This window comes from Mixophyes fleayi, chromosome 1, assembly GCF_038048845.1.
Source record: "Mixophyes fleayi isolate aMixFle1 chromosome 1, aMixFle1.hap1, whole genome shotgun sequence".
Classification (NCBI taxonomy): domain Eukaryota; kingdom Metazoa; phylum Chordata; class Amphibia; order Anura; family Limnodynastidae; genus Mixophyes; species Mixophyes fleayi.
The window spans coordinates 161,946,205-161,963,804 of NC_134402.1; the positions used below are offsets into that span (position 1 = coordinate 161,946,205).

The following is a 17,600-nucleotide window of genomic DNA, read 5'->3' on the forward strand; positions in this document are numbered from 1 at the left end:
AACAGTTTTATTAACAAAGAACAACGCTGCTTGCAGAGGTAATGTAAGCATGGATGTCTAAATAGATGTGTATATGTATTACTCAAACCTTCCACTTTGCTGCTGTTTTATAAGTATTGCACAAAGTGTTTGTAATCTGCACTTTATGTCAAAGGTACCTAACTATATTATATTTTTTGGGAATTGGGGCCGATTCGAAGTTCAGTGTTGACCTTGCTTTTTGCTGTGAATTTCAGTGGCTCTTTTTAGTGGATTTTCTGGAACAAGATCCGTTATACTCATGTCAGAGTGATCACAGCCAATTTTTGGACAGCTGGCGGACTTACCCTTCTGAAGTTTTTCAATCATCCTTTCAATTGCTTCTCTCTCGTACGTGTGACCACATACTTTATTTTTCACTTGGTTCACCACCTCCAACCCGCCTTGGCACCCTGGATTGGTCTTGTTCTGATAAATGCACGCATCCCGGGGGGTCAGCACTCGTCGCCATGTATTTGCTGTAGAATTACCACAGTTATTCAAGGAACGGGTGGAGCGATCAAATTAACCATAACTGATTTCATGAGCCATTCTTAGTTTCACTGTACCAGCCGTGTGCTCAGGGTGATGGCGATCTCCTTTTCTTCATCTTTCAAAGCTTAGTCTGCAGGGGCCGATGACACACCCATTTGTATTCTGAGGTCTCTTAGCTGTTCTTTAAAATGGACATATTTATCATCCTGTCTCAGGGCCTCCTCTGTATTATTCTTCTGAAGCGCAGTGTATCTCTCGTGTACAAGCTCTCTTAAATCTGTGATCTCATCGAGTGGGTCATGTTTTAACTTAAGTATGGTCTCCTCTACTTCGTGTATATATTGGTTTAAATCTCTGTTCAATGCAGCGTATTCCAACATTACAGATTGCATGCTTCCCACATGTTCCATGTCACAGTCTGTCTGAAGCAGATGTAATGCCACTCCAGTTGTAATATCCATTCCTGTGTCTACATAAGTTTGACAGTTCTTCAGGGATGAGAGGAAGGTATCCACAGAGGAGAAGGAGATTAAAGATGCAGCACGAGCAGACATGGTTTAATAGTGTAGAGTTCATTAACAGCACTGTTAGGCTTAAGTCAGCTAAGCTATTGGTAGCTTGTTTTCTGGGGACCCAAACAAACCAAGCACTTCAGCCACAAAAGTGGCACTCCTTGTCGCTGGAGTGCTTGGTTTGTTAAACTGTACATGTCCTTTTCAATATCTTACATAAGGGTGAGTGGAAGGGCCCAAGGACAATTTCATCTTGCACCACTCTTCTTTTCTGCCACTGCTGTGTGGCAATGTTTCCTAGATGTGCTATGAACTGCCGTGTGTTTGTGTCATTGCTCTTTCGCTTAGCATCCAGCCAGCTCGCTGCAGTCTTTGACCAAGAGTGGATGAAAATAATATTGTGACCTGTAAGGTGGTCAAAATTGACTGTAAATTAGTGTTATTGAGGTTAATAATAATGTAGGAACAAAAAATTTGTAAAATGATGTGCTTTTAGCATATTTTAGCTATTTTGTCTAAAAAATACAAACCCAGAACCAAAACCAAAAAACGCAAGAGCGGTTTTGCCAAAACCAAAACACGAAGTTAATTCAGATCCAAAAACAAAACACGGGGGTCAGTGAACATCTCTACTTTTTTTTTTAGAAAGAGGTGTTGTCTTTGCCTTGTGGTAATGTAAAGGCATATGTTGCCTATGCATAAAGGAGAACAAGCTTCTGCTAAAGAGAAATAGGCTGTGTGACTTGCCCTCTAAATAGGGGAATAGAGAACAGCAATATTAGCAACTTGTTTTGGCACACCAGCAGAGGTCATGAAGATGATATAGACAGTTCTCCCTAATGGCTCTTCTTAGGTATGACTTAAGGAGTGCAACGCCAGTATTATGTCATCATGCTATTCACGCACCTCATTGTTCCTATTGTAGCTGTTAGAATAAGGTCTGTAAACACTGACTCCCCAGTGACTACAGTAGGTCAACATAGAGATTCCCTACACATGTCACTTCAGCAGCTGTAGGACCATCCCTCTGATTCCCTGTGTATTTGGGTACTCTTCGGTCATGTAGATGTCCTTGGCCCTACACTATCCTCAGAGAAAAGTCACTGACAGTTGGCAGAATGCAGACTGTAAAAGGAGACTGACAATAATTAATGCAAAAAAAGTCAGATAAAAAAAACAACCAAAGATTACACTCCATCTGTTTTTTATTATTACTGAAAAAAAATCTAGAGATAATTTTAAATATGAAGGAATTGATTTTTTTATTGGTATACTTGGCTCTGTTACAGATGCCATAATTGCTTAGTTATTGCAGCTAAGTTCTTAAGTTTAAAATATGGCATGTCGACAGCTGCTGCAACAGAAATTGGTATACTGTTTTTTCTTTTTAAGAAAGGTTACATTTTTTCATTAAATGTACCTTAGCAGTAGAACAGTTGGAGGGTATAACACCACAAAACACTAATCCTTACAACAATCAGTGTGAATGCGATTATGTTGATAGGAGCAAGAGGAACACTTAAAAATGTATATAACTCATACTTGCCAACTCTCCCGGGTGAGTATCACAATCTCCCGAATTCTGCCCACTTCACTAGGAAGTCGCAGCGTTTGTCCCCGCCCCCCGCTGTCAAATAACGCGTTTTGCCCCGCCTCCGTCACGCCCACCTCCCATGACAGGCTCCCGGAAATCAACTATTCAAAGTTGGCAAGTATGATATAACTTTAAAAAGCGACCCAAACAAGGGATAGTATAGAAATGAGTCAAGGAAAACATGGTTTAAAACAAAACATGTGTTAAACTTATGGCGTATGTAAATGTGATATAATTTGCAATACCTTCACATTGTTTATATAAAATTTTCCTACAGTCATAACTGGACTGTACCTCATGTATTGTATTCGGAAGCACACATGACCATTCCATACAAGGCATGTCAATTAGTTTAATAAACATGATAGAATTTGTAAGTTATTGTTTTATTGGACTTGAGAATCTTGAAGACATGAATAACCATGGATTATTGTTTTGCTCTGTACTTTAATCATGTGACTGGCTAGTTATCCTAAGAATGCTGTGTATTAATCGTACATTGCAGATGAACACAACAAGCGATGGGACATATGTGTTTCTCACTGGTTCGGAGAATTACATGGATTTCACTAAGATTGTGAAGTGGAGTGAAAAAAGGTAGGAATTGCTTTTTATTTTAATTTTTTCCTGAAGATTATCAAAAGGGAAAAAGTACTATACACCTATATGGAATGAGAAAAAAACGTGTTTGGTTATAATGTCATATATGATTATTAAGAGTTTTCCTTCTGTAATCTTATTGAGAAGCACTGCTAAACTATGCAATATATGGGGAAAGACAGGTTTTAAATATATTTTAGTCATTTTTAGGCATGGTACCCCTGATTATGGAAAATCTTTTTTATAGTAGAGGGTTACCAAGAGATATGATGCATATTGGAAACAATATGGTCGAACACTGTTATGCTAAGTCTAAGTCAGACTGTCCTGATGGAAAATAGGGGTAGCAACTTGCTATGAGGTAGATGAACTCTAAAATGTCATCACTCAATTTTGCTATAGTCTACAGATAAGATAGATATGGCACCAGTGGTGGAACTACCATTGGTGCAGCTGGTGCAGTGAATTGGGGCCCATGGAGATAATGGGGCCGATGTACGGAGAACTAGCAAGTTGTAGGCCCAGGTTTCCTCCTCTTCACTTTCCTGCACCCCGCTCACAGCTCGGTAATTCTGCCTTTGTATGGCACAGTAGTTGGCATTGATGCCTCACAGTTCTGGGGCCATGGGAAGGGTGTATGTTGTCCCTGTGTTTGTGTGAGTTTCCTCTGGGTGTTCCGGTTTAATTCCACATTTCAAAAATAACTTAACTGGTAGGTTAATTGGCTTCTGAGGAAAATGGACTCTAGTTTGTTTATTACCATGTGTTAGGGAATGTAGACTGTAAGTGAACAATGGGGTGTTGTGAATGATTCAATATCATTTGCAAATTATTGCATAATATGGTGCTGCTATGCAAATAAATGATAATTTAATACATTCAAAATATTGACTTCTCCTATTCAGCCAGGCAAAGAGACAATGTTTACACAACAATCTCCACCATACTCCCATCTATAGATAAAATGCAGAAGCCTTAGTAAGTTAAAATATAATATAAAAACACATAAATATATGACCCAATATTTGTACTTTAAGGGTAGAGCTGCTCTGTTATCAAAAGTGCAGTGAAGTGACAGCTGTATTATCTTATATTTGTAAATGTGTGTACCTATTTTATTTATAAATGGGATGCTGTTCTAATTAATCGCTTTTTACTGGCTGACAGCAGTGTGCTGTGTGTTTCTTTCAAAGAAACAGTGTTTGCCAAACAATGAAATGTTCAATTTTTTTTCTGTTATGTAATCTACCTGGACTCGGTCTGATGCAATCATTTGACTATTTTTCATTCACAAGGCCGTAACATGATGGCTTTTAATCTACTACATACTTGCCAACTTTCTCCTTGCTTTTTCCGGGAGAGGGGCGTGTCTGGAGGGCGGGGCGCGGCCAATCGTGTCATTTTGGCCCCACCCCCACGACGGGAATGCCGTTTTGTCGCCGGGGGCGGGGCCAAAATGACGTGATTCACCGTGAATCGCATCATTTTGGGGTGCCAGTAGCGGGATGCGGGAGATTTGCAGCTCTCCCGGGAGTCCGTGAGACTTACCCGAATTTCGGGAGTCTCACAGACATTCCGGGAGAGTTGGCAAGTATGATCTACTATTTATATCAGATTTTGATTTCTCATTATTCCTTTCAGAAATCTTACATGGTGGACGTCTAATGCGTGCAATATGATTAATGGAACGGATGGAACCACCTTTCACCCATTGATAAACAAAGATGACATTATTTACATGTTTTCATCAGACCTATGCAGGTAAGGTGGAAATACCTGCTGAAATTAAGTAAACCGGAAAAGCAATAATGAAATAACCAATTACTTAAAGTCGAAAATACTGGTTGCCATTAACTACTTCATGGCCAGGGACACTGAATATCTTCATGACCAGACCATATTTTACAGTTGTTGGTTAAAGTCTGAAAATACTTTTTAACTGCATTGTGTAATCTAGTAAATTTCATACTTATTTTTTACAGTACTGACAGTGATTTATTTTGGTAGCATAGTGAAATAAATAGTTTTATTTTAACTTTATTGCCATGTCTCAGTAATCCATTTCTGCCCCTCACCAGCCTTGTCTGTGTCCTTCATCTGTTTAATCCTTTGAGTGATAAGGAAGATTTGACCCCTTAAAGTGCGAACGATGAGTCCCACTCGTCCTCTGCATATAAGAGGATAAGAAAACCCACAGTTCACTTTTCACCATGATCTGTGGGTTTTCTGATACTGCCAGAGGAAAGGAACCTTTCCTCCATTAGAAACGTGTGTGTACATGCATGCCAGAATCTCAGCATACGCCTGCACATGAACAGTCAAAGGGAAATGTCAGGAATAGGGGAGGCTCTTTACATTGTATGCTAGCTATAGTATGCTGTATTATGCTATTTACTATATTAGCTACATGTATTGATGTATTTGCTGTATGCTAATATTATTGTATTTATGTATTATTACTGTATGTATTTGTTTTGTATTGTATCCTTGCTGTATGGGGATGAATTACTGAATCTACAGAAGCTGTGTTGATGAATTACTCAACCCTTTAACATTGAATTCACAGTGTTTTTTTCTTTTCCAGATCCTTGTATGCAGTTTATGAAACCTCTAAAAGTGTGAAGAACATTGCTGTCTTTCGTTTCGTCCCCCCAGCCAAGGTTTTTGCCAATGTAACAGTTAATCCTGATAATGCAGGATTCTGTGTGCCACAGGGGAACTGCTTACCATCAGGCCTGCTTAATGTCAGTCGGTGCAAGGAAGGTATGGCATGTTTGCTAACAATTTGACAGGAAGCTGCAGATAGCAGATATTTTTCTTGACTATTGATCTCCGAGACCTTTTTCCACTTTTATAGAAAGAAACATCAGCTATGAAACAATAAATTTCAATATGACATAGAAAATATTATTCCTATACTAATGTCTAGTTGTCAGTTTTGCAATTGTTGACCAGATTAGCCAGACATCGCTAAGGCCAATTGTGTGTGATCATCGGTTGACTCACTACCTATGCAGAAAAGCATAATAAAGAATTGAAAGTAAAAAAGGGTAATAATAAAAATAATGTGGGGAAAAAGGGAAATGGAGATGGAAGGTGACAGAAGGAAGCTATCAAGACCAGAAATTAACCCTAAATGGAATAAAATACAATCCTGCTTCCAATAAATAAGAGTTAATTAATTTAGATAGCCATAGTAAGCAGCTCTGTGCTTGAGCACTCCCAATATCTGTGCTGGCTCATCCACTAACCATGTCTATGCATGACATTTTTCAGTCATATGGGAGGGCAGGCATGAGCACCCCCTAATCATTTAAAAAAGTTGGTTCCTATGGTTGTAGCCTTGCCAAAATGCTGCCAAAGCTTGTGATCTAGGTATGCCTCCTTAACACACAAGGTTGCCCAGAGGCTCTAAACAATGCTTCTAGGCCAAGCTTACGTCACCAACTACCATGCTCCAAGTAGGCTTGTGCTAGAATCTGCTAGGGGTGAATTTCCAGCAAGGTGAAGAGGAGTATATTTACCATAGGCTAGAAGTACCTTTATTAAACATACATTATCCAGGATGACTATCCCCTCCCTCCTAAAGCTGTAGACAAGGCATTACTAGGTCAGTAATATCTGGTAACCCTTCCTCTATTGCACAAGTCTAAAGTAGTGGTAGCTCACTCCACAGGCCCATGTTCCCTCTCTTTGCAGTGCTATTTTTTTTTTTTTTATTCAGCCATTAAGGCAACTTTGTGGGGCTCCCACTATGTTTTCTACTAACAAGTTACTGAATGAGTGATAACTACAGCAGGTTAACTGTAGTTCTTAAGCATAACACAGATCATTCCCATGAATGGGACCTAGAGATAGAGACATCCCTTACAGCTACATAACAATAAAGTTGCCTCATATTCTTCTGGAAAATATTTTGATGGAATTTGCAAATGTTGTTCTTTACTTTTCTTTTGACAGGTGCGCCCATCATAATGTCATCTCCCCATTTTTACCAAGCTGATGAATCTGTTATTAACAGCATAATAGGAATAAATCCCAACAAACAAGATCATGAAACCTTCCTGGACATCAATCCGGTAAGATAATATAACAATTCCGTATTACTCCCCAATAATGATAATAAGTTAGTAAGTAAAGTCAGTGCGCTTCTTAAAACATACGTTAGGAATATACAGTTTGTAGGTGCATATAATGCAAAACAGCAATCCACTGGACCATACATGTAGATGGCACACTTGTGGCAATGGTGTTACATTGAAAGTATAGACTGAGCCCTGGTTTCCATTAACTTTGAGGATGAATAAAAAATCTACTTGTTTTGCTGTTGGTTCTTGAAGAACTTACAGCGCAACATAACTACGGTATTACCGTTGTATCCTTATCATTTGGTCAGGGCCGCCGAGAGGGGGGGGGAGCGGGTACAGTTTACCCGGGCCCGGCCATGCCAGGGAACCCGGGACGGGCCCTCGCTGCTAATTAAATATTTCATTTTTTTTTTCCTCTTTTGCGATTTTTTTTTAAACTTTTTTTTTCCCCGCGGGGTGGGGGGTTAGGGGGGGGGGGGGGGTCTTGGGTTTCTTGGGAGCTGGAAGAAAAAAAAAACGAAAAAAAACCCAATACTCACGTGATCGCGCGGCGCCGTGTCCCTCCTCTCCTCTTCTCCATTCACACTGACTGCCGGGCGTGACGTCATCAAGTCACGCCTGTCAGTTAGTGAGGAGCGCCGCAGCCAGCATGAAGAAAGAAGACAGAAGAGCAGAAAAGAAAAGAAAGAAGTTGACAAAAGGTAAGTAAAGAAACGGAGAGGCTAGGGGAGGAAAACAGAGAGGGACAGTAGTATAAAGAAAGGGGAGAGAGAAACAAAGGAGGAAAAAAAGGGGGAGAGAGGAACAGAGGAGGAAAAAAAAGTGGGAGAGAGGAACAGAGGAGGAAAAAAAGTGGGAGAGAGGAACAGAGGAATAAAAAAAGTGGGAGAGAGGCACAAAGTAAAAAAGAAGGGGGAAAAGCAGCATGGAGGTCGCAGTGTGAGCATAAAGGGGGTACAGTGTAGTTGTGATGAAGGGGCACAGTATTGTGTGTGATGGCACAGGGGGCTTGTTGCAATGTAGTGTGTGTGAGGTAGGTGGCGGCTAATTAATGGGCGCTATTTTGTTTGTAGGGTGATGGTGAGGCAATTTAATAGTGGGGACTATTAATTTAAGATGGGGTGGTTTGGGGGCTATTGAATCTTGGGGTGAGTTTAGGGAGAATGAGGTCTATTTATTAAATGTGACTATGAATTATTTAATGGCAGTGATGGTTGCGGGAAATAGGTATTGCTGGGGCTGTTTGCAGGAAGGGAAATAGGTTTATTTATTAAATGTGAATAGTATTATTTTAATGTTGGGGCTGGAGGAAGGCCTAATTATTCATTGTGGGTGCTATTGATTTAACGCCGGGGCTGGCTGTAATTTTCTAAATGTAGCCATTTTATTTTCAAAATAGGTCCTTTAACATTTCTGGATCCGGACAAGCCACAACTAAAGAAACCAGCAGCCACAGGTGGAGAAAGTGAGAAGAACAGGTAGGAGAGAGCAGCACAGTGTGTGAAATGTTGTGATTCTAGTAGGGACAATACTTATTTTTGGTGAATGTTGTGCCCAATGTAAGGTGTAGGCCAAGACTGCACTGTTTGTGTACACACTGCATTGTTTGTATACTACACTGTGGTGGTAGATGTCCTGAAAGTCAGGAGTGCTTGAACATATGTGACGCTCCGGCGAATTGAGAGCCTAGTGGTTTTGATGTTAGCCACGCCCCAATGGCACATTTGCCATGCCCCCAAATGCATGACCACACCTCCCCAAAATTTTGCACCGACGTTTGGCTAGCAACGCCCCTGAATGTACGACCATACATCCAAATTTTGGGGCTTACTTGACTATGAGGGGGGGCCCCATGAATTTGTTGTACCCGGGCCCTGAATTCTTCTTGGCAGCCCTGCATTTGGTGCATGGTATAGAAGTCTTCATGCATTTTAGGTTTGGCCTTTTACATACTATATGGTACATACTTTGAGAGATGTGATCAGTTTCTGGATGCACTTTGCTCTTGTTTGAGCAATTAGGTCACACTACAGTCATAAGACTAATGTGTCACACCTTACTTATGTTGCCAAATGCACATTTGAACTTTCACCGTGTTTCTTAGCAACCTGGTTAAGTAAAGGAAATGACAGTTACACAGCCACATAAGCTATTTCCTTTCATGTGACATTCTCTGATTATATTCTCATCATATTACCACAATTATTGAACTAGTTTAATTCTCGACTTGGTGTTCTAAATTAACTATTACAATATCTCTGAATATAACGAAACAGACAGCTTTGGATGGTTATAACTACTGGTCAGGTTGGATTGGTCAAATTAGGTGTGAATTATGATAACATTAATAAAAGTATTCATAGAATACTTTTACTGGTGCAGTAGCTATTCACATATCTCAGTTCGCAGCTGGCTCCACCATATAGCGTCTCCCTAGCTTACATTTACTTTACTTCCTTTGTTCAAATGGAATTGCTTTGACCGTAATGATTTTAATTTGGTTTTTGGAGCACATGTGGATTTGAGAAAGGAAGAGAAATATTCTGTTTTCACTTTATGCAACCACAGATCATGCATATTTAATTTATTTTATATGAGTTCATTATCCTCGTCCCATTCTTCCGTCTCCTTTTATATAATTTAATCTAGTTTGAGATAAGTATTCTATTTTAGAATAATCATTCATTCTATTGTGCATGGATTGTATTTGATACAAATTGGTTATGTAATCTGTCTCCTATTCTTTGGATATACTAACATTATTAAGAATATAACAGTTTCCAAAATTCACATGTGCTTGATTCAAACTTGAAACATTCTTTATTGTTTTATGGGCAGGGCTTAATTTGTGCTCGGACAAACAGAAAAGCAGTTCTGGTACTTGTTTGGCCCCGTGTGTTTAAAGATAATTTTAAATGTTCTCCCAGCATATGTCTTTTTTGCATTCTACTTCTATGTATAAATTAAACACTGGTTATGTGTAATATCTTTGGATCTGCTGGCTTGATTAAAGTTTACTTGATGCTTACATATAATGTCTAGAAGCCTGTTGTGACCTGAGACAAGTTTTATTCATGTGAATACAACCTAATATTCACTATGAGCTAGTGACAGCCCTTCGGCTGCATGTTCCACAATGTTGAGTCTGCACCCCTCGAAACGGATTTCAATTTCCTACTAAATATATAATATTCACATGTGTACACAGAGTGAGGTGCTTTCCTCCAACTAGCCTGTATTGTGCAAAGCATGACCCAATCGTCCCAGCTTTACCAATCAAATGGAACACATTTTTTCACCAAGCAGTTCTTGCAATATTGATATGATAAGCCAAACACGTATAAACTGTCATTATCACAAAAATATAGGCACATAAAGTTACAAAATAGCATATGTACTTTGGGGCTGCATTTTTACTGCTTTGCAAATGAGCGTTGGTGAATTCAAATGTAATTTACATGTTATTTTGAGAAATGCAACAGACAGACAATGCTGTGTCTTGTGGGTTAGTGACAATATCCATTCTTATATTTTAGCTCACTGGAGTGTTAGTTCAAGCTGCCAAGCGTATGCAAGTTAATGTCTATGTAAGGAAAATTGATGACTTTGAGTAAGTATTCTGAATGCCATAAATTGTATGTTTTATTTTGCATTCATACAAGCCAATATGAAATACAGTATTTATTTATATATATATATATATATATATATATATATATATATATATATATACACATACACATATACACACACACACACACACACACACACACACACACACACACACACACTGTATGGACAAAAGTATTCAGATGCTTGACCATTACACCAACAGGGACTGTAATGACATTGTATTCAAATACATATACTTTAATATGGAGTTGGTCCCCCTTTGCATCAATATCAGCTTCCAGTCTTCTTAAAATACATTCCACAAGATGTTGGAATGTTTCTGTGAAATTTGTGCCCATTAATTCTGTAGAGCATTTATGAGGTCAGGCACTGATGTTGGACGAGAAGACCTGGCTTGCAATCACCGTTCCCATTCATCCCAAAGGTGTTCGATGGAGTTGAGGTCAGGGCTCTGTGCTGGCCAGTCAAGTTCTTCCACACTGAACTCATCAAACCATGTCCTTGTAGTGCTTGCTTTGTGCACTGGAGCACAGTCATGCTGGAATAGAAAAGGGCCTTCCCCAAACTGTTGCTATAAAGTTGGAAGCATAGCATTTTCCAAAATGACTTGGTATGCTGAAGCCCCTTATCGCCCTTCACTGGCAATAAGGGGCCTAGCCCAAACCCTGAAAAACAGCCCCATACCAGTATCCCTCCTCCTCCAAACTTCACAATTGTCATAATGCATCCAGGAAGGCAACGTTCCCCCAGCATCCACCAAATCCAGACTCGTCAATCTGACTGGCAAATAGTGAAGCGTGTTTCATCACTTCATAGAAAATGTTTCCACTGTTCCACATTCCAGTGTCGGTGTGCTTTACACCACTCCATCTGACGCTTGGCATTGGTTTGGTGATGTGAGGCTTGCATGCAGCTGCTCGGCCATGGAAACCCCTTCCATTAAACTCCCGCCAACAGTTTTTTCGCTTACATTAATGCCAGTGGAAGTTATGGACCCTTCAGTTATGGAATCAGCAGAGCGTTGACGACTTTTACGCACCATGCGCCTTAGCAGTCGTTGACCCTGCTCTGTGATTTTACGTGTTCTTCCGCTTTGTGGCTGAGTTCCTAACTGCTTCCACTTTCTAATAATATCACTTACAGTTGACCGTGGAATATCCAGCAGGGATGAAATTTCATGAACCATCTTATTGCAAAAGGTGGCATCCTATCATAGTACCACGCTTGACACTGAGCTCTTCAGAACGATTAACAGGTGTGGGCAAATACTTTTGTCCATATAGTATAGTATGTAAATAAATATATATATATATATATATATATATGTATTAGCAGAAATGTAAAATATAAAACAAATATGTAAATAAAAATGGTACACCTTACATAAATGAATGGTAGCAGAGTGTCTATCAGACATGGCAGTCTGATTGGCTTGCAGTCTCCTGGTCAGCATAAATGCTTTGAATAGATTGGTGGATTCACACACATGGGGGTATCCAATCATGTCACTGTATTATTGAAGGAGAATACAAATGCATTTTCTTCTATTTTAGCTTTTAACCCATATTAGTAGTCCTTTTCCCATTAGCTAATAAGTGTGTGGAATGTGTTTTTCATTTGTTATGGAGAGAGAGGAAATATTCTATTGCACTTTACGGTTAACAAAGCTGCAGTGGAAACTCAAAATAAGATTGTGTCTAAATGTTCCTGTATAAAATGTTTAGTTTCTTTGTGTTTAGTTGCCCTGTAAATCCTTTGCATCGACCACAAATGTTTATATACTTGTGAATTATATAAGGGTAAGAGACAGAAGAGAATCACCTGTTCCTTCACTGACTTCATGCTTTTTTGCTAAGAACCTCACTTGCAGTTACAAGAACAGGCGTACATTGTAGGTGACCTTATGCAACTGTTGTTATCCCTAACTAGCTGCATTGATGCATTGGGTTTTCTACCTTCATCATCATCATCATCATCATCATCATCATCATCAACATTTAATTATATAGCGCCAGCAAATTCCGTAGCGCTTTACAATTGGGAACAAACATTAATAAGACAATACTGGGTAATACAGACAGACAGAAAGGTAAGAGAACCCTGCTCGCAAGCTTATAATCTACCTTATTTAAGAACGTTACTAAATTCCCTCTCTTCCCATTAATAGTCCATTGGGACCACCACCTTTTGCTTTGTCTGGCTGGATCTATAAACACTGGCATGTACATATAAACCTCTATCCACCACCTCCATCATTTCTTGGCTCTCTCCATAGCAGAAGACATCCAACGCATCCAACGCAATGGCTTTAGTTCAAAGGCAGAGTAGTAAAGTTCTCTCGAGTGGAAAACCACTTTGAAATACAATGAAATGAAAGAAACCATTGTCAAATTTGAATCACTCACACTTTAAATTCTGTCTGGCTATTCTTTCCTTCATAAAAGGTGTTACCACGCTGTACATTATTATTTGCACAAATGCACCTAATTTTTCACTTCACATAATAAGAGGGTGCCCACAAAATGCCTTCATTACAGATTTTGTATTTGCCCCTTTCAAAAATGCTATGCGAGATCTTTTCCATGTTTGCAAGTCTGGCATACCGTGAAAATGATGTCACCTTACAGCCCACCCTATTAACACTTTTGCGGACCTCAACCTTCATTAAATTCCTTGAGACTGTCTGTATTACATTCGTCACTTTTGTGCATTTGAATGTTTTTATTGCATTGGTTGAAATGCAAAATAAAGTGCATGTAGAAGGTGCAAAAGGTGTAGGCCGAGCCCTGGTTTTCACTACTTCTGAGGATATATGAAAAAACAATTTGTTTTGTGGGGAGAATAACTCTCTTAGTCCCCCAGTACACAGAAAACTCTCTAGTTGCAACTTCTCCATCCTTTAAATCTCATTTAAAAAAATCTAATCCCACAAAATTAAATCTTAGTTTTTGAATGTTGGTGCATAAATTCTAGGGAACACACTGACCTGCTAAGTTATTGTCATCGGAAGTTGAACATTTTGCACCACCACAGATGCTGCCATCTTGACTATAAAATCAATGTGCTTCCCCACAAAAAAGGGAGAATTTAATTATGAAAAATAGTGTGGTATCACATAAAAGCAATTTTGCTATAGTCCTGCAGTTTGGCTGTTTTGTAAATGACCTTTATAATCTGTAAAGTATCTGAGCGTCTTGGCACCCCAAAATGCGGACTTTTCTTTTAAGAATGACCTATACTAACGTTATATTTATTTTATTTAGAATTACTCATAATATACAGACGCTCTTCTTTCCAGTAATGCACCTCAATGAGGTAAGAACATCTATTTATTACCACTGTGAAAGATGCAGAATGTTTTAAGGAGTAAAAGTGTCGCTAATAATAAAATTGTGTTTAAGTTTCACGAAACATAAAAAAAATTACTGTTTGGGTATGACATGCTGGCGCTTTGTTTGTCCTTTATATTAGGCACTTAAACTGAACACTGTTCTGCTTCTTTTGATCCTCTCCACATTGCTGATAGTGTAACCGCTAGTATTTTATCACACAAGATGGGTCTAATCAGAACCTCCCAACATTTGGGCAAGCAGCATTGGGATGGGGCGGGGCCATGGGACAATTGGAGTGTGGCCACACCCCCAGGGGCATGCCTAGTGCTCTTGAAGCACTAGGCTGCCCCGTTCCGCCCCCCTCTCCAAACCCCTTCATTCCGTGTCATGCAGAACAGAAGTGAACAAAATACCTCCCAACTTTCCCACCGACCTGGACAAAGCTGCCCCTTAACGCTGTGTTCTATTGTGTGCCTATTCCAACCCATGATCTAATTAAATAATCTCATCGCTCTATATGTGTATGTGAATCTTGCAAGATCTATTTTCTTAGGACCAGATTGTATTGTAGGTTAAACAAGAATCTATATCTCTGTCTTGAGCACAAACATTCTGTTTTTAGAATGAAAAATTTAATACTGTATAGAAAATGCCATCAGAATTTGTTTGGAATTTTAGGGCATAGCTGAATTTACATAAAAATATCACTAGTACACAAAAAGAGCACCTATAATTGCTCCTTACTTTCTGTAATTATCTCTGTCTCATTTATTACAATACTCTTGTTTTACTGGAAGAGTCTGTCTTTGTCTTTACAAAAGTAACCTAATTGTATGAAATTTTCCTACAGAGTGTTCTCATTGATAACAAATCTGCTGAAGATCTGAGGTCCATTCTTAATAAATCCAGACTGGTAGCTAATATTCCTTTCATCATCATGGCGCTTGGAATTATATTTGGCATAGTATTTCTTATACTGGTTTACTGTCAAAGCAGTAAAAGGGAAGAGGTAAGTGTCAATGTGTATGTGGATTCCAATTTAAATGCACGAGTGACAGAAGTAAATCCACCAAAAGCATTTATTTTATGTATGTGACTACAATCTAGTGGCATCCAGTGGTACCAGTTACTTGCACATAGCCAGGGGCGGATTGGGAACTTAAAGTGGCCCTGGAAAAAAGTCTGAAAGTGGCCTCATGTGGGAGGGGCCAAATAAATTGTAGGCGGGGCTCAGTATGTGTGTGCACCCAGTGTGTCTGCCCGTGTGTGTGCCCAGAGTATGTGTGCCCAGAGTATGTGTGCCCAGTGTGTGTACCTGTATACGTGTGTCCTGTTCTTGTCATTTTCCCCTTCTGTAGCTGCTGGTGTCTTTAGCTCAGTTGCTGCTTGTCTGGATCCTGGAATGTTTGAGGACCTATTTGGAAAAAAAATGGGTACATGAAATTTAGAAAACTCCAACCATCCACGGCATAAAATCAATAGCATATACATTTACTAAATAGCCATCTTCTCCCCAAACTCAGCACCACATTCAATTAATAGACCCCAAGCTTTCCCATCTTAAATTAATAGGCCCCACCATCATCCCACAAATAAGATATTACCCATTAAATAATTAGCCCTCACCTAAACACCACCATTAATTTAATAGCCTACCTCCCACATAAATGATATTAAGAAACCTCCTCCCTTCCATCCCTTGCACTTAATATTAAGAACCCCCCTTCACACTATATATATATATAATTTTTTTATTTTATTTTTTTAAAGCCCCCCATCACACTCACACACTATATTAACATACCCCTCCTTCCCTCACACACTATCTATATACTAAAAGCCCCCCCAATCACACACTGTATTAACATACCTCTTCTCTCCCCTCCCACTTACACTTACCTTGTAACATCCGCTGTCTAAAAGATGTAGACAGCCTCTCCTGCCGCTCTGCATGTCTGGCTGCTTCCTCCTATCAGTGCTATAGATAGGAGTCACATGGGATGTGCATCACGTGACAGGTGGCATCCCATGTGACTCCTGTCTATAGCTCTGATAGGAGGAAGCAGCCAGACACAGGGAACCGTGCCGCGGCCACATTCAGGAAGGTGGCTGGTCCCGAAGGAGGGGCCAGCCATCCACTATCACACAGACCCCCTCCGCTAGCACCCGTTCCGGGGGGGGGGGGAGCGGGGACTTACAATTTTTTTTTTTTAAAAAAAAAGAAAAAATACATCCAGCGGCCTCCTGAGGCCAGCGGCCTACCGGGAAAAGTCCCGGTAGGTTGTATGGCCAATCCGCCCCTGCACATAGCTATACATCAAACAGGCAATGTGTAAATAAACATATTGGCAGAATGCACGAAAGTGGTGTTATACTTTTCCCTTGTATAAACGGTGTTTTTTAAATAACGTTAAATAATGCCACCTTTTTATCACCATATGCCAGTTTGTGTTTTTACAAAATTATAATTATTACAGGAAGATATAATCGTGATAAAACAAACATTACTGAATGATTCATGCAGTGCCTAGTATTATTTTTTTCCTTTTTATTAGTTTAATATGTATCAAGGAATATCTTTAGAATATGAGTTCAAAACTATATATAATTATATAGTATTATATATCTTTTATTTTAAAGTACTATTTACTATAATTTGGGATATCAATTCCATATTTATATACATATATCCATCTATCCATTGTTTTGTTGTATATTTTTATTACTTTAAATACTTAGATAATTATAAAAAGATTGATATTTTTCATGAGCATTATTTTTATTAAAGAAAAGCCTATATCAACTAATAACTGAAAATAAGTATGTTCGAAAATAAATAGTTTCTTAATGTAATATTTACAAATGAACATTTCTTCTTTCTTCATTACTTTTTTGAATTCTGCCCAATAAATTTGTCAAAGGTTATTTTCGAACTACAAAATATGTTGTGGCTCAGCAGGTTTCATTTTGTGTCTAGATTTCACATATAAATAGGTACTTTTCCCTTCTGAGAGGTGCCTTGTCGGGAAATACACATGGTGGAAATAAGTAAAAACATTGTGACTTCAGGACCATCTTTGTAATATAACCTTACATTTTCTAAAATACGGCTTACTCATGTCTTTAATAAATCATGGGAATAAGCAACCCTATGGGAGGCCTTTATGTCACATCTATACTTTTCTAATGTTTTTATCACAAATTTTAGAATTATTCCTATGCGTTTTCTTATGTTAAATGTGCTTGGCTGGTTCAAAAAGTGTTCCATTGAAAATATAGACCAACATTTGATTACCGTCCCCTCTGATGGCATGCAGGTTGTTTTCGC

General features: G+C 39.0%; 1 protein-coding gene across 1 annotated transcript in view; it reads left to right on the forward strand.

Annotated features, from left to right (window-relative positions):
• The window catches only part of SCARB2 (scavenger receptor class B member 2), a 54,240-nt gene that overhangs the window by 22,501 nt on the left and 14,139 nt on the right, over positions 1 to 17,600 (forward strand). Inside the window, exons 5-11 of the mRNA XM_075202741.1 lie at positions 3,125 to 3,216; positions 4,861 to 4,980; positions 5,804 to 5,982; positions 7,180 to 7,298; positions 10,844 to 10,917; positions 14,204 to 14,255; positions 15,123 to 15,281. Of these exons, the coding sequence (XP_075058842.1) occupies positions 3,125 to 3,216; positions 4,861 to 4,980; positions 5,804 to 5,982; positions 7,180 to 7,298; positions 10,844 to 10,917; positions 14,204 to 14,255; positions 15,123 to 15,281 (795 nt within the window). The remainder of the gene's footprint in view (positions 1 to 3,124; positions 3,217 to 4,860; positions 4,981 to 5,803; positions 5,983 to 7,179; positions 7,299 to 10,843; positions 10,918 to 14,203; positions 14,256 to 15,122; positions 15,282 to 17,600) is intronic.